Source organism: Borostomias antarcticus (genome assembly GCF_949987555.1).
Source record: "Borostomias antarcticus genome assembly, chromosome: 12".
NCBI lineage: Eukaryota > Metazoa > Chordata > Actinopteri > Stomiiformes > Stomiidae > Borostomias > Borostomias antarcticus.
This window is the reverse complement of record NC_140245.1, coordinates 18964460-18982991: the sequence shown is the minus strand read 5'-3', so window position 1 is coordinate 18982991 and position 18532 is coordinate 18964460. Positions and strand designations below refer to the sequence as shown.

General features: G+C 44.1%; 1 protein-coding gene across 2 annotated transcripts in view; it reads right to left on the bottom strand.

Annotated features, from left to right (window-relative positions):
• The window catches only part of nckap1 (NCK-associated protein 1), an 84788-nt gene that overhangs the window by 34510 nt on the left and 31746 nt on the right, over nucleotides 1-18532 (bottom strand). The window contains exons 2-6 of one of the 2 annotated variants that reach the window (XM_084446697.1): nucleotides 3123-3233; nucleotides 1162-1254; nucleotides 564-620; nucleotides 328-470; nucleotides 82-172 (exon numbers count right to left, since the gene is read on the bottom strand). In XM_084446697.1, coding sequence (XP_084302823.1) covers nucleotides 82-172; nucleotides 328-470; nucleotides 564-620; nucleotides 1162-1254; nucleotides 3123-3233 — 495 coding nt within the window. The remainder of the gene's footprint in view (nucleotides 1-81; nucleotides 173-327; nucleotides 471-563; nucleotides 621-1161; nucleotides 1255-3122; nucleotides 3234-18532) is intronic. The other variant, XM_084446698.1, reaches the window with a different exon arrangement.

Sequence of the window (18532 nt, the reverse complement as noted above, 5' to 3'; positions counted from 1 at the left end):
CGTGGTTCGAATACGTAGCCATGCAAACAGGTATTAGTGTAATCCAGGCCTTAGTGTACTCTAGCTCCATCTGCTGCTCACCTTGCCGTGGGGAACAAACTCCTCCATCATCTTCTTCAGGGGGTTCTCATAATCCACGATCATCTGGCCCAACCGGGGGTACTCCCGGTCGCTACCGCAACACAGCACACCGTCACAACACACCCCATAATAACGCTTTCAGCTGTGGTGACATCAACATAGACTGGAACTAGCATTAGTGGGCTAGCATTGCCTAGCACCAGTTTATGCTAAAGACCCTTGTTAGCATTAACGAGCTAGAAGTACCTAGCGCCGTGGGTCATCTCGTGGGCGTAGTTGTAGAGGCCGATGATGGCCTTTCTCTCCTCAATCCTGGAGAGCAGCATCATCAGGGTCGTGTAGGTCACCACCAGGTCCAGGTAGTTCTTGGTCAAGTCGAAGTTCACCGTCTGCAAATGGAGGAGGAGGAAGATTCAGCTCCCGAGACAACGCTGTATAACAGTCTGCTATGGAAATTGCTGAATGGAGAGATGAAGACCTACTATGTCGAAGAAGACCTGGCAGGCATCAATAGTGTTGAGCAGTTCACAGACATGGTCCTGTGGGAGGGATGAGAGGCAACACAACCATGTACATATACTAGTCACTCGTCGGTTCTCTCATACACCTATGGTAAATGATAAATGGACTGCACTTATACAGCACTTTTATCCAAAGCGCTTTACAATGCCCTCTCATTCACCCATTCACACACATATTCACATCAATGGCAGCAGCTGCCATGCAATGTGCTAGCCTGCTCATTGGGAACAAATTGGGGTTCAATATCTTGCCCAAGGACAATTCGACATGTGGAGAGAGGAGGAGCTGGGATTCGAACCGCCGACCCTGTGGTCATTGCGAAACCCGCTCTACCTCCTGAGTCACAGCCACCCTAACACAGAGAGAGAGGGTGCACCATTCCTGGAGGCACTGCAATACCGGGTCAACACAAATCACAGCAGTCTTTCCTATGATGGTATCCCCAATCCACAACAATGCTCAAACAACATCTACATTACTTTCACTCAATTTTCAAAACAACGTTCAAAGCAACATTGCCATGTTGTGTTCCCTCCATGACGGTGGGCGGAGCCTGACCTTGAATTCCATGACGTCAACGAAGGTGAAGTAGTAGAGTGCCAGGTTCTTCAGGATTTCAGACTTCTCTTTCTGCAGCTGGGCCAACTGTTGCTGTAGACAGAGACACATCAGGACTAGAGCCAGGTAGAATCTTCCTACAGTCATGTCACTTAGCCATGACCTGGTAACATGTCCAGTCACCATGTCACAGGACCTCATAACATGTTGAATGTAGCATGACCGCATGATATGTTGATATCATCATGCTAGAGCCATGTCCAGCTGGCATGTCTAGTGTAACTAGTCACCACAGCCTGCAAGGTCCATGTCTCTAGAGTCTGGGCAGAAGGGAGAATGAACGCCCTCTCTGGTGGCTGGGAGGTGTTAGCACTGTTGATGAAATTATCATCAGTAAGGATCAGCAGGATACGAGTCAACAAGAGCTGATAGGCTACAGGATATAGCATAGCAGACTGATAGGATACTGGACATGAACCTTGCAGTCTGATTTTGGTACACTAATAGTGTTTTAGTAGTACAACATTAAGTTGATATAAGTTAATGACCTCAGAGCAGACATGGAGTGGCCAGTAACATACAGTAGAATGTATTATGTTAAGCTAGCAAGAGGACTCTTATACAGCTACAAGCTAAACTAGATGGGAACCGGTGTTGGCTAAGCTGCTACATGCTAAGCTAGCTGGAGCACAGGTGTTGTCTTAGCAGCTACAAGCTTAGCTAGCTAACGGATAGGTTGTCTTAGCAGCTAAATGCTAAGCTAGCTAGAAGATAGGTTGTGTGTAGGCAGCTACATGCCAAGATAGCTAGCAGGTATGTGTTTGTCTTAGCAACAACACTCTAAGCTAACTAACAGATAGGTTGTCTAAGCAGCTACACACTAAGATAGCTAGTGAGCATGTTGGCTGAGCAGCTACATGTGTGCTCATTGGCCAGGTTAGTTAGGAAGTCACTTCAGGAGGGTCATCTTGAACAGAGAACACCCAGGAAGCCCCATATTAGGCTATTATTGTGAGGGTCAAAAACATGCAGGCAGCTCCAGACAACTGGGAGCCTTGACCAACATGTTTGTGATCCTTGCAAACACAGCTTTACACTCATACAGTGTATAGCCCACACAGTCACCAGGTTACTGCTTCACTCTAATCTAGGTTGTATCTAAGGAGCTACTGTAACGCTGCAGTTACAGCAGGTCTACAGGCCAACCATCCTACACCAAGCAATCCAGCACCTGAAACAGAATGACACTGATGCTTACTTTAACCAATAAAAGATGGGGAGGGGGAGAGTTTGACCAATAGGAGACGGGGAGGCAGATAGTTTGACCAATAAGAGACGGGGAGGGGGGACATGGGTTGCAGGTCGTGTGTTGCTTGGTCTAGGTGGGATTCAGCAGATCAGATAAACTAAAGCTGTTCCACTACACAAACCGATAGGAAGCGAAGCTTAGCGAAGCAAAATAGGACAAATCGTACAAACTTACCAAAAAGAACAATCCAGAAAAAGCCAAGTTAAGCATGCAAAACAAAACATAGAAAAAAGACAAACAAACAAAGAAAACAACGTAAGGGACCGTTTGACAGTTAAATATGATGAAGCTGTACATTGTACTGAGCCAGTTAGCAACATGATCAAACACAGCAAAGCTAGTCTGAGTAGCATCTCAACACAATATGGCATCAGGTCTCACATATATGACACAGTACACACAAATATAAGAACCACGTCTCAATCAAACGTATTACTATGTGATCATAATTTTCCTTTACACACACACACACACACACACACACACACACACACACACACACACACACACACACACACACACACACACACACACACACACACACACACACACACACTCACACACACACCAAACAAAAACACTAATATGATGACAATGGTACAAGACAGCTTCTTGCTTCCTGTGTGGCAGGAAATTAGTGGGCGGGACTCACATTGTTATTCCTGGTCTCCACAGCAGGGAACTTCCTAACAATGAACTTGACGGCTGACTCCAGGTTCTTGTCCACCAGGTATGAGGGTTTGGCCTTGGGATCGCCGCATGCCTGCACAGGGAAGAGGGGGGGGAGGGGAGCAGAGGAGAGATCAACATGGTACAGCCACAGCAGACATACAGCATGTGTGTGTGTTAGTGTGATGGAGGACTAGGTGTTACACAGGCATGACTACCAAGATGATGATCACAGCTGGAGGATGGAGGGAGGGAGAGAGAGAGAGAGATAATGAGGACAAGCACGTGCAGGAGAGAGAAAGAAATTGAGACAGAGAGGAAGAACAAGAGGGGGTTGGTAGAGAGAGAGCCCTTGCTAAGAATCTTCCCTGTGTGTATATCTCTCTTAACTTCTAGCTCTCTTTATAAACCATGCAAGTCCCAATGGAGTCAGAGGCATCTGCAGATTGGTTTGCCCTGTCTTCCTACCCCTTCTCCACTGGGGGGTGCTCTCGATGTGACTGCTCTAGCACTAGTAGGGTGAGGAAGCAGACATGCATTGTGGGAGATGTAGTGTTATGCAATGAGGAGGATGCTGTATGCAGGCATGAGAACAGAGGTTGCAGTGAGTGTCTGCATGTAGGCTGATATAAAGCACCATCTGCTGCTAAAATCTGCTTTTTAGCTGTTATAAGACATATTATCACACTGACAGGGAAGCTACACATGGAGGCTGGCCACAACAGCAACAACAACAACAACAACAAAAAACAACAACAACAAATGCACAGCCTTGAGGAGACTATATCAACACCAACAACACCTCTCTATGGACGCTTGAAGCTTTGTAATAGGTCGTAAAAGCAGGACAACGTAACATTACAGCACGACGGCAACGCGGCAGCTTTTCATTTTGCATGTTGTTGACAACTTTGCCAAGACACAAAATGAAAATTAAAGGACAGAATGACACAGGCAAGCTAACCAGCACCTATCCCCTTACTGCAGCTGTAAGTTAGCCTAGGTGTGTCCTGAGCCGGCGTGAGCCTGTTAGTAGTTCTAACACTAACTATATCATTGCTCCACATAGCCCTGCCTATCCCAACTCACACACCTCTTATTAAACAGTCCAGCTCTTTGCTCCTACTGAGGGTAGAAGGGTTTGATGTGATTTGGTGTGGAGTCAGAATGATCAGTTTGAGGTAGCCTAAACATGCTAGTGTCTGAACTACACATACACATAGTTAGCATTAGCTTGTGCCTGGGCTACACATAGAGATAATTAGCATTAGCTTGTCTGGGCTACAGATAGTTAGCATTAGCTTGTGTCTGGGCTATGGGATACACATACATAGTATTAGCTTGCGGCTCAGCTACACATACAGGTGGTTAGCAACAGACTTCTGAGGGACAAGGCCTACTCAGACTGGGAGAGAGAGAGACAACACAGAGAATCCACCCTATATCTCACACAAAGACACTAGAGCTAACAAGAGGCCACGTTAGCTAGCCTAGTTTCATCAAAGTCATAAGTAGGCTGACCTGTAGGCTACTGCCTAGGCTTATCATAACATTGGCTAGCCTTACAGCTAGTCGTACAGGCTACCAATAATTGGTTGATATCAATTAGTAACCTTGTAGTTAAAGCAAATGTTCTCCATTGAGTCCATCAGACAGAGGCCATCGTACACACCTCCTGGGCCTGGACATGCTGTCTTAAAGCTACCACTACAGCTGTGTTGCATTTTGGGTGGACCACCTCTTTAAGCTGTGCTACTGTAGGGTACAGCATTAACACAGAGGGGTGAGGGTGGGGGGGCATGGAACATGGGACTAGGCAGAGAGCGAGAGGAGGAGGGGGGGGGGGGGGGGGGTGGAGGAGGGTTGAGATTCAGGGAAGGTGAGAAAGCTGTGCAAACCTTCCAAACTTGTCCTTGCTGGGGGGGAAGCGTTGTAACAGAAAGAGAGAGAGGTAGACATCAAAACAGGCTCCAAAGCAACTAACATGCAGAGCTATCTCAACAAGGGCTGAGATAAACAGAACAGGTGTTAGGCTACATGGTTCCACACGGGGGCAGTAGAGAGTCCACAGCCCTCCCTATGCCTACCTTAACCTACTGAAGCCCTGTTGCATCCTGGCTCTGTGTGCTACACTACCTGACACTGATTGGCTGCATCTCACTAGATCAGAGGTCTAGACCTCCTGTTCCTGTGAACCCCTGACCTCCAGGATGGGGTGCTGGGACGGGGGGGACGGTGGGGGATTGGTGGGGAGGGTCATTAGGAGGAGTTGGAGGATCCACATGCAGGAGTACCACGGCAGGTCACCTGTAACACCTATAAGACATCAATAACTACACTGTTTTAGAGAGAAGCCGAGGGCTGGGTGTTCTGCTCCACCATAGCCAGGGCTGAAAATTAACACCTGCCAGCGGCCAAATGCAGATAAAATGTCCAATTGGCGACTAGATTTCGGAAGGCTATCTGAAAAATATATATACTTGGCCCGTAGATTTTTTCATCTACAGTCCCCTTGGCAGGTGACTCACCGTGAGCCAAAAGGTTAATTTTCACCCCTGGTTGTAACGGAGATGTTGCAGGTAACGGATGAATAGCCTAGACTCAACCCTTAAAACTAACCCGCTCCTATGGCTCCAACTATGCAGGCTACCAAGCATGTCACTTACTGCTACAAGGCATCACTGATGAACTTGAGCGGAGGGAATCAATTATTTGCCTGTAACGTTGTCATGGTAACACTGATCTGACATAGCTGGTATGTGGTGGGAGGCTCGGCCCTCTCTGCTGCTCTGACTACATTTCCAGAGACTGTTGCCAGGCAACAAGATGTACAGTTATATTTCTGTAGTCTAGTAGTGAGTGAGAAAAAATCATTGACAAACTGACATCTCCATCACCTAACATGACCAGGCTAGTAGTAGCATGACCAAGCTAGGCTAACTGCCATAACATGACCAAGCTAGGCTAACTGCCATAACATGACCAAGCTAGGCTAACTGACATAACATGAACATGCTAGGCTAACTGACATAACATGACCAGGCTAGTAGTACTAACATGACCCGGCTAGGCTAACTAACATAGCATGGCCAGGCTAGTAGTACTAACATGACCAAGCTAAGCTAACTGACATAACATGACCAAGCTAGGCTAACTGACATACCATGACAAAGCTAGGCTAACTGACATATCATGACCAAGATACTTGACTATTATAACCCAGCTAGGCTAACTGACATAACATGACCAAGCTAGGCGAACTGACATAACATGACCAGGCTCGGCTAACTGACATAACATGGCCAGGCTAGTGCTGATGTAATATGACCAAGGAAGGCTTATTCTGACGAGAAAGCCCATCCAATATCACTAGATCTGGTCCTAGACCTGAACTACTGTACACTATCTGAACAAAGGGTAGGGTTAGACTGAGAAAAGTCAGTATGACATAGTATGAGAGACAGAACCAGAGTAGGAACTTTGTCTGCATAGTAGTTGGACGATAGAACGATGGTATCATCCATCGACAATGATTGACAACCATCAAGGATGGATGAGGACATTGTGATGTGACATACGATATCTAGGATGAGCGCGATTAACCGACTCGTCAATGATGGAAGACCTGCTAGTTGGCAAAGAAAATACTAACCGGTTAACCTTAATCTTACATACAAAATATTGGCAACAAACACAATTATTTTTTGCGGGTAGACATCTGACTGCAGCTCTGGGTGCGAGAATGAATCATGATCATGTGATATAGCCGTAGTGTAGGCTACAATATACAGTGCTTTTCTGACTGAAATGTATTTTGATCTTGAAGACGATGGGAATCGGGTTGCATGTCAGTAGCATTGTCTATTTTTTAGACTAGCCAGTTTTGATCAGATTAGTAGTTGACCTTGACCATAAAATTACTTGTCATTCCTGTGAGCGCAAAACACGCAAAATCGAGACATGCTAGGGATGCCCCAATCACATTTTTTGTGGCCGATACCGATCACCAATTGTCTATGAGCCATGTCTGCCGATTAGGGTTGCAAAGGGGCGGAAAGTTTCCGGTAAATTTCCAGAAACTTTCCGGTTATGCTCGGGAATTTTGGAAATTTTGACCTTTTTTTGTAGCCTATAACAGCTTTTTTCAACAAATTTTTATTTTATTTTCTATATTATTTTCTGATTTTATGCTGTTTGGTAGCCAATTGACCCGGACCTAGTGTCTAATTACCCCCTACTAACTGTTGAGGATTCGTCACACAGCCCGGCCGGTCGGCAATAAGAAGGGGAGGGACAACTCCTTGACTCTCTCAGCTCACAACCATAATTCCAACACCAGACAGGATTGCTGTTGTGTGACGAACTCTCAAGCCGAGATTAAACTGAACACCCTCGGGGAGTGGCGGCCCAATAGGCCGCTCCCTCTAGGATCTGGCCATACTCGGATCTGGCGAGGCCCCGATTCCCGGAAAAAACAACAGCATGATCTTGGTTAAAATAACCTGATTTAATGCAAATTCAGTTGAATTTCAACCCTCTACTGTGCATTCATCCATCACATGTGCAGTGCATTCTTGCATGACATGCACAGCTAATTCCTAGCATCCTGCACACTAAGAGGGCTGTAGAATCCATTAAAGTTCTACTCTTTAAGTAGTAGACTCTTCTACTAGTAGACTACTGCTCATTTTGGGCTATTATGCAAGATGATTGGTTTCAGCTGATTATCCTGAGGGGTAATTAGAATTTGATACTGGTCGATGTGTTTTAAGTACATACATCTTTAAATTGTTTTCTCTTACTAACAGTGCAGAATGCAACGTTTCTGATGCAGAGCACTGAAGCTGTGTAAAACACGCGTATGATATCCAGCTTTTTTCTCTGGCTCTGAAGTCGGACATGAGCCTTTTGTAACACACTTTAGTACGATGCTGTCATGTATCACATGTGTACATCTACAAAAGATGGAGCAATAAAGGCATGTGAATCTCTAACACTAGGAATGTGAATGCAGAGCTCCAGATTGTGCATATGCGACGCAAAATTGAATCTGCGCGACCTCAAAATATAATTGGGAGCATTGGTGAGTGGAAAAAAAAATTGTGGAAATGTTTGTTTTTCCCCCAAAGTCGAATGTCCCATTCACAAGTTAGTAGGCTACATTGATCTGAGTTTCCAGTAAGCTCACAGGCTACACTCGAGCTGACCTTGTGACCAATCAAACATTAGCGTGACCTTTGACGCTGATTAGCGATTGGTTAGCTTGTGCGACACTACACTATCCTCTCAGCGTTACCTAGCTTGCTAGGCCTAAAAAAAATTGTTTGTTTCTAGTTGGTTGTCAGTTAAAGGGCAATGCTCGTTTTTGACAACCTGGACCTTATTTACGACATATTATAAGAAGTTTGACTCACCAAGATCACTTTGGTGTAGTTCGGAGGCCTGTAGAAGAAATTTAAAATCCAGCGCGAGCCAGTATATCCATGTAATGACGGTGATCGGGGCAGCGAGAATGCAGTTTCTCAAAATCTATTTTCGGCCGCTAAACGGTTGTTTTCATCAATCAGATTGGATGAATCGACAGTTGAGATTCCTCAACGCGAGGCATTGTTGTCGTTTTCAAATACGGGGTCTTTAGCCTCTGTAATATGATCTTTACACGCCTTTCCCCACTTGCTCCAGCACGCATGCGCACAGGCCAGCGCGCAGACTGGCTATTCTCCGGCTCACATTCTCTGCGCTACGATCGGATTGTTGCTGACGAATGACGATGACAATATTCTCGGCACCAACAACGATCGTAGCGCAGAGAATGTGAGCCGGAGAATAGCCAGTCTGCGCGCTGGCCTGTGCGCATGCGTGCTGGAGCAAGTGGGGAAAGGCGTGTAAAGATCATATTACAGAGGCTAAAGACCCCGTATTTGAAAACGACAACAATGCCTCGCGTTGAGGAATCTCAACTGTCGATTCATCCAATCTGATTGATGAAAACAACCGTTTAGCGGCCGAAAATAGATTTTGAGAAACTGCATTCTCGCTGCCCCGATCACCGTCATTACATGGATATACTGGCTCGCGCTGGATTTTAAATTTCTTCTACAGGCCTCCGAACTACACCAAAGTGATCTCGGTGAGTCAAACTTCTTATAATATGTCGTAAATAAGGTCCAGGTTGTCAAAAACGAGCATTGCCCTTTAAGGTCATGGGTAGGTAGGGAATAATTTTTATTCCCATGGCAGCGATGGATAGGTAGAGTGGTTTTACACTCTACACCAGGGGTGTCAAACTCATTTTGCTTCAGGGGCCACATAGAGCCCAATCTGATCTCAAGTGGGCCGGGCCAGTAAAATAATAGCAAAATAACCTAGAAATAACGTCAACTCCAAATCTTTACCTTTGTTTTTCAATATTTCAATATTATGCCTTAATTTATCATTTAGCCTATATATGTGCATTATAACTCACAGATCACAGTGGATCTACAAAGGCACAAAACATTTATTCACAGATAGGCCTATGGAACTGAAAAAATGGCATTTCACTTTGATTAAAACAACTTGTTTATTTTAATGTACAGTAGATACATTTTCACATCTGACCACCTGAACTGACTCACCACACTATGCACAAACTAAAGTGGGAGCTATGAAGAACGTTATCACCCTGCCTTGTAAATGTATTAAATTTGTACATTTCAAAAACCCATAAAAGTGATAGCAGTGCATGAGCAATAGAGTTACACCAGACCAAACTATTTTGTGCTGAAGCTGCTGACTGATATTATACTGCACAATGTTCATGGTCTTTAAATATTACATTACCACAGTAAATGTTATTTTTAACAGAACTGTATTCTTCAGAGTGCTCTCATCAATTGCAACCGAAAATGCAACAAATGACTTGACTTTGTGATTCATTTGGCTGTCCAAGTCTGCCGAGAGATCTGAAATTCTATCTGCGACAGTGTTCCTCGTTAGGCTAATGTTGGCAAAGGCCTGTCGCTTTTCAGGGCACACGATTTCTGCAGCCTTCAGCATGCATGTTTTCACGAACTCGCCCTCAGAAAATGGCTTGGATCCTAACATTAACTCGTTAGCAATAAGGTAGCTAGCTTTCACCGCTGCATCACTGACCTCTCGGCTACGGGTAAAAACAGACTGCTGTTTCTTCAGACCCACTAACAATTCATTTATCTTCTCTATTCTCAGTTGTCCTCGCAAATGGTTGTATTTTTCACCATGATGAGTCTCATAGTGGCGTCGAATATTATATTCCTTGAGCACTGAAACTTACTGATTACACACCAAGCACACAGGTTTCCCTTTCACTTCTGTGAATAAATAAGAATCAGTCCATTTTTCTTGGAAAACTCTGCACTCTGTGTCAACTTTTCTCCGTTTTGACAGACATTTTGGTAATGACGGTGCAACCGTGGGTAATTTTGACAACAAGAGCTTAATAACGATAAGGCAAGATTGCCAGATGATTCTGGGCGCGTTGCTGTCACGTGCTGTTTATTTCCGGATCTCTCGTTATGTCAGTGCGACCTCTGCTGGACAAATTTGGAATATCTGTTCCTTTTTATTAATTTTGGACGTCGTCTCGTGGGCCGGTTTGAACCATCTGGCGGGCCGGTTTTGGCCCGCGGGCCGTATGTTTGACACCCCTGCTCTACACTGTTTTACACTCTACCAGCATGTTTATAGCCTTCTATTCCTATGAAACCGGTACCTGACATGAGATGTGGCATTTAGTTCTGTACCATTGGCATTGGGAGGTTTATATAGACTAAGACATTAGGTCAAACATCCCCGTTAACTTTGTGTTGGCCGTAATTTTATTGCAGATGGCATAGCGCCATTTAGGGCTATAGGCAGTGCTTAATTTGTAAATCTGGAGGTGCCGGAGCAAAAAGTGCTGCCGTGACGGAGGCAACCAAAGCCTCTGAGAGGTCCCGGAGCGTAAAAAAACGTATACAAAAAAAGTCACCAGTGTCGTGTTAAGGTGGTAAATAACCCATTAGATCTAGGTGGCATCAACGCTTTGCCCAAGCCCACATGGACATTAGCTACATTTCAAATACGCCTATCCTAGTCACACAAAGCGCGCTGATCATCACGCAACACGCAAATGCCCCCACTGCACAGCAGTGGGGCTTACAGGCCTGACATCACACATTAGTAATAGGCTATATAATTCAAATCAGGAACTCACTGCACGATTAACTAAAGGCTATAATGTCAGTGGTGTAGTGGGGATTTTTTTTGTTAAGAAACGCTATTTTAATTAGGTAATCACAAAGAATGACGCCTGTGCGCACGCGCACAGTGCACACACAAAAGTAGGCTATGGGCAGATAGTCCTACAGACTCACACATACAGACTCAAAATCATGAACACTTGGGCCCAGAAGTTACAGAAACAACTTGCAACTTATGCTTTAGCGTCAGTATTGCAAAACAGCAGACGGCGCACACACACACACCTGGTACTTCAGTTGACGAGGAGTCACTATGGCCATCTTTTTCACTGCTAGGTCTGGTGCTCGCGTGCCCGCCATGACCTTCTCCCCCACATCCCTGTTCTCCCCCCAAATCCGACTGCTGCTCTCGATCCACCACCATGGTATCTTAGCAAACTGGCGATGCTAAACTTCCACTACTATGTTCACAGTGTTTTTTCGGATTGGCTTGTTCTGTAGCTCTGAAAAACTCTGTTAATTAGGGCACGATATGGCATCACATTTATGTCAAAAGTCAAGAGCGCGTAAAACACACTCATGGGCAGATTATGTTATTTCACACGCGCAGATATTAACTGCGCACTCGCACGATGTAAGTCCTCGCGAACAAATTTAACAACCGAGAGTGATACAGGCTGCCGCGGGCATATGGAGACACCACGCGCGAGAGTATCTGCTAGTCAAACACTTTATCCTCGTGCTCAGTTCTACTCTGCTCGCATGCACTTGATTTCTGCGCGCTCGCAGTGTAGCTCTGCGCGTGCGAACCGGCCTCTCTTGCTCGACGTTCAATTCTACGAGCTCGATGAAAATCTGATTGACAATTTTGGGCGGATACCAAGGGAGGGACTGCCCTCTTGTGATTGGTCAGCCTAGGCTACATGAAAAATAATGGGTTAGCTGGGAAGAGCTCTCAACATGGTTTCATTCATCATTCATTGATTCTATATGCAAATCATATAGCTGAGCTGTGTAACTTAGTTACACGATTAATGTTAGTCAACCAAAATCAGAGACAGGGCCATCAGAGACTGAAACGTATGTGAATAAGCACAAACGTTTTCATAATAACCTTTAAAATATGTATTTTAGCAGTGAGTTGGACCAAACAACAATACCAACAATTAGGGATGCACCGATTGCAAAATTCTGGGCCGATGTTTAAAATAACAATACGGCCGATGTTCATTTTATTTTATTTTTATTCCCCCTTTTGTGCCAGGGAAACAAAGAAATGAAGTGACCAATTTTCAAATTTGCATAATAGGTACCTTTATCTAGGTGTGAACTATTTCTGGCATCATATTTTTAAATTAGGCTATACATTTTTGTGCAAAGCAAAACGAAGTATCCACAGTGTAGCTGGAATGGAACTTTCTGCGGCAAGCGTGCACTGCATCTCCATCTAGCCGGCTGAGACGGATAGCCAACTTACTGTTTACAGCTCACAGCGTAGGCTAGATAAAGAAAATACACCGAATAACTATAATAAATAAAAGGATTAACGAAATATGAAGTAATCTAATGATCCAAAAAAGTTTAGGTCTACAGATATACTGGATTATGAAGATGATCGGAGCCCGTCATTCCTACTGCCATAGGGCGAAAAAGGAATCAGGCAAGGCACCAGGCAGCCCATGTCACTTGAACTTCAAGTTTTACAAGTTGCATAGCGCATATCTTTGTCTGAGATGTTTAAATATTACCACATGGCCGACATTTTTATTCCACTTTAATTTGAAAGCAAACTACATGTGCGTTTGCGACGTTACGTCATGGATCTTCTCCGAATCTGCAGCTGGGTAGGCTACGTTTTTCAACAAAAAAGCCATAATTGTTGCGACATAACATCGGCCACTACCATCGGTGAATGTCATTTTACTTGCCGATGGGCCGATGGCAGTCAACAAGGCCAACATCGGCCGATGCCCATGTTCGGCTGATGCATCGGTGCATCCCTACCAACAATATTTGAAATGATTATTTGTCACACATAACAGAGACATATCACTAATAACTAGGGATGTGCACGTTTAACCGAGTACTCGAGTACCCGAGTAGGCGATCAGCTAGTCGGAAAATAAACACTACTCGGTTAATCTAAAGGCTATACAATATGGCATGTTTGGCCGTGAAAGCGCGCATTTCTGAGCGCCTGTGCCCTTCTTCAATTGTTACCAATGAGGATAGAGCGTTGGCGGCTGCCTGGAGAAAAGCGCTGTATACAGAGTCTTTTTTCGAGCGCTCCGGCTTTTTGAAAACATTGCCATCTCAACTTTTCAGAAAGGCGCTGCCAACGTCACTGCGGCTCTTTCAGGCAACCAATGATCAGATATTATAGGGCATGACTCGTCAGCTGTCTGGGGATCCCGGGGGACCCCCCTGCCTGGCTATTAAACGGAATATCTGAAAGTGCACCGATCGTAAAAATAATAAATGCAGCCAGCTGTCAGGGGCAGTGATGACTGATTACTAGTTGACTTCTGTCTAGCCAACTAACTGGTTACGTTTTAAAAGCTATATTTATTTACTTGGACACAGTTCTTGGGTGCAAAGTTAAGTGGTCACGAAAACTAGCAATAATTAGCCCATGGGCTTGCTGTCCATGGTTCGGTTTTCCATACTGTTAAGCATTTTCGGATCAAACTACACCGTGGTTTTGCATAGCGTTAAAGCATTTTATGGATCGAGCCTCGGACTTTCAAACCTGTTACAGCGTAGGAGAGAACTAGTGAGTATAGCCTTAAGCCTATATATATGCCACTTCATTTGTTTTGTTTTGACAATTAAACGCTGGTACCGGGTCTCTGATTTTGTTTATCTGCATACTGTGCAGGCAGTGGTGTGAGTGGACTTTGTACTCTGGCTCCACGCAGCACTCCCATCATTTTGCGGTAGGCTATCATGTTGGTAATGAGGTGGTGCTGAAAAAGACAGCGAGTAGCCTACCAGCACAGGTCCATGCGCGTATAGTCTACTCCTATAGTTTTCCAGCCTGCCATAAATAAATATTGAATGAATAGGCCTAATCTATTTAGTTTTGCATGGACATTTCTCTAATGAAGGCTTGACGCCGAAACATCCATTATTGTCCAATAAATTGGAAATAGGCAGTGAGTGCCGCGGTGCTTTTTAGATAACGCTAAAAATTAATTCACTTGTTATCCGGCATTGGCAGTAAAGGCTTGGTTTAATACCAATTAGCTATTAGTAAATTAGAGGTCTGGTTGCATATTGTAGGCTTAGAGTTTTCAGAGTAGCCTAATGATAGGCTTAATAGGCTATGAGCTGGGCAGTGCATCCACATTAAAAGGCTGTGTTTTTCGATTCCGATAGCTTCATGAAAACCTGTGGGTTATTCAATCTGATGATAAGTAATGCATCCAACCACACATCGGCTTTTAAATATGTTTATTTGCAAGGGCATGGTCGAGACATGAAAGCACTGCTACGGTAATAACGGCGGAAAAAAACATATTCCCCTCCGAGGGGGCCGGGGTTAAATGCGCTTTTTTTGAGTAATCTTTTTTTTGAGTAGGCCTAATCGGTTACTCGAGTAGGCCTAATCGGTTACTCGAGTAGGATCAGGTTAGGTTACTCGGTTTTAAAATTAGTCGAAATTCCCATCCCTACTAATAACTGATAACAGTGGTGATACTGATATTGAACTGTAGTGTATCTGTAGGGTATTGTAACTGCAGTGAACTGTAGTGAACTGGTGAATGTGACCAAATAAAAGATGAAACTAAAATAAAATGACATGGTTAGGCCACAGCGCAAATTGCCCTCTAAGTGCTTACTGTACATGCTTCACAAATATCATTAAGACAACTACATGTTTGTACTTCTTGCACAGGCCTGGTGCACCGGGAACATATAGGCCTAGTGACTCTGTAATATGTATACCACCAATGTCAGCTACAGCTACAATGTAGGCTATATCTAACAGTATTATTATGACAAGTAGCCTACTTAAAATCAATCATGTTAATATAACAATTATACAATAATAATAACTACAACAATAATAATAATCAGAATCAGAATCATAATAAGCCAAAGGAGAATTGGCAAACAACGCTATGCGCATTACCGCCACCGTCTGGCCAAACGACTGTCAATCAAGATACAAGGAGAATCGTGTGGGTGTGACCACGTTGAAATTGACAAATCACAAGAGGGCAGTTCCTCCCTTGGTATCGTCCGAAATTGTCAATCAGATTTTCATCAAGCTCACAGAATTTAACTTTGAGCAAGAGAGGCCGAGTCCCACGCGCAGACCTGCACTGCAAGCGCGCAGAAATCAAGTGCATGTGAGCAGAACTGAACTGAGCGCGAGGAGAAAGTGCTCGACTAGCAGATACTCTCGCGTGTGGTGGCTCCATACGCCTGCGGCAGCCTGTATCGCTCTCGGTTGTCGAATTTGTGCACGAGGACTTATATCGTGCGAGTGCGCAGTTAATATCTGCGCGTGTGAAATAACATAATCTGCCCGTGAGTGTGTTTTACGCGCTCTTGACTTTTGACATAAATGTGACGCCATAGGCCCGAGCACTGGCGGTGCGAGGCCCTAATGAAATTGTAAGGACTATTATTCTCCTCCTACCTTCTACCTTCTTCTCCCCAAACAAATGCCTTTTTGGTGGCCTAAACATCAACTTTGCAGATACGTCAGTCCCGCAAAAATGTCTCTTGGAGCTATACCCAACATCCAACAGGAAGTCAGCCATTTTGCTCTTAATGTGCCATTTTTTCCTTGTTTTTACCATTTCCATGCCTCGTACTTTAACGCACTCCTCCTATAGATTTAATCCGATCAACTTCATATTCAGTCAGCTTCATCTTAACCCTCTTGGCGCCAGGTTTTTTTTTTTTAAAACAATATTTTTACATCTAAATTTCAAAAGAGTGTGGCTTCAAAGTGGTTAGAGATAGAGACTCACTGTAAATAAGACAAATGTTGAGAATGATCCAAAGTTTATGTTGGGTCTAAATTTATCCAACTAATTTGCATATTATGATGTCATAGGGTGGCGGCCAACTTGAATTATGCCATTTTTCAAGGAAATATGGGATATTTTGAATCAATTTGAACTTATTTCAACAAATTTCCCCACCTCTGTCCATTTGTTATGTTATCCAAATATCAAATGAACAAGAAAACAGTAAATGGTAAGCCAACAGTAGTAAACAAACTAATTACTAGGCCACATAGTAGCATCACTCACGTAACCAGAAGGCGTCTCTTAGCCGCAGAGGCCTGTGTACCTATCTATCCAGTGTACCTATCTATCCAAGTGACACTGTTTAGTTTTTCAGAGTGTGGTACCTCTCATTGCAAGGCACAGCACACAGAGCCACCCCACACTGGCCCTGCTGTCCCCTCTCAACATAGGCCTACTCATCATTGTTTACAAAATGCCGAAATGACGGGATGATTTCAAATCTGTTCCTAGATCACTTTGCCAAATCCAGGTGTAAAAGTTGGTCAAAACTGTGCCCAGTAGTCCTCAATCTCTGATTTCTCTACCAGCCCCATGGACAAATATCATCCAAAACTTGCTCACAATTGAACCTTATGGCAGCCATTTGGCGTTTTTCCAACGCAATAATCTACTCAATTCTGCTGACTCGCTCTCTCAATAACTCTGCTCCGCTCCGCTCAACCCACAACTGAATGAACAGTCATCGTGTGTATTTATAGTAAACGTGAGAGGACAAAAACATATCTGTAAATATACTGTGCTTACTCTAACTGTACAAAATCATTGTTGTGATTGGTCATAAATTGTGCGCGCGTGATTCATTTGCAGGCTGCTCTTCCTCAGAGCGGCCAGTGTCTGAGCTGGAAATATGACTATCTAGTCAGACTGGCTGAGTGTCATGGAGAGGATGAGACTTACCCTCAGCTCTGGTGAAATCTGTTGTAACGTGAACCACGGAATGCGCAGGGCTTTGTCATCTCAATCATTCCCAAATGACCAGGAAAAGTCGCTAGATTTGTCGAGATTATTTTGTTGTACGTGGGATGTCTTATTTGTACAAACACGACGCAAAAACTCAACTTTAGATGGTAGGCTATCTTGCAATCGAACTCTCCATCCTGGTATTTTCGAGTAGTTGTAGATCCCCATCCACAGGGATAGACAAAGTAGGCTACTGCACCAGGCAAAACAACCTATCCCCATAGTTTACAACTTTGTGGTTGGACGTAAATACGGAAGTCGGCTACACAAATGGATAAACCAAAGCTTGCCAGACAGCGCAATTTGTCTACTTTTACAGGTAAAAAACCGCTTGTCTCTAGGTCAAACTATTTCAGAAATATGCCGTCCTAAAGAACATATGGTATTGAGGAGCGCTAGCGCGCCCCGTGTATAAAATAGGGAACTCGTAATGAGATTTTCTCAAATATATTGCATTGGAAGATGGTGTCATACTGAATCGAGAGCAAAGTTATACATGTCTGCCATCTAGTGGTGGCGGGAAAATCGAGGTTTCAGCGTGTAAATATCATAAAATCACTGTTTTACTCAGTAACGCAGCTTGTCGCAGAAATGCGACTTTGGCGCTAAGAGGGTTAAGACCTTTGTGATCAAAAAGAGTTTTCACCAAATACCCTTGCCGTGGCGCCCCGCCAAATTTTGACATTTCGCCATAAAACACGAAGTCCTCATAACTCCTCCATACATCATCCAATTTGTCCGATATTTCTCACGCTTCATGAAGGTTCTGTCCTGAACACATCTATGTGTTAGTATTGCGTCATACTTATAGCGCCACCTATTGGTGAAACAGGAAGTCCTCAAAACTCCTACATACATTATCCGATTTACTCCAAATTGCTCATGCTTGATGAATGTCACATGTTAAACACATCTGTAAGTCAGTATTGCATCATACCTACAGCGCAACCTACTGGTGAAAAAGGAAGTCCTCATAACTCCTACATATGTTATCCGATTTACTCTAAATTGCTCAGGGTTGATGAAGGTCGCATCCTGAACACATCTGTGCGTCAGCATTGACTCATACTTATAGCGCCACCTACTGCTTACAGGAAGTCCTCATAACTCTTACATACATTATCCGATTTACACCAAACTGCTCACGCTTGATGAAGGTCGCATCTTGAACACATCTGTGCATC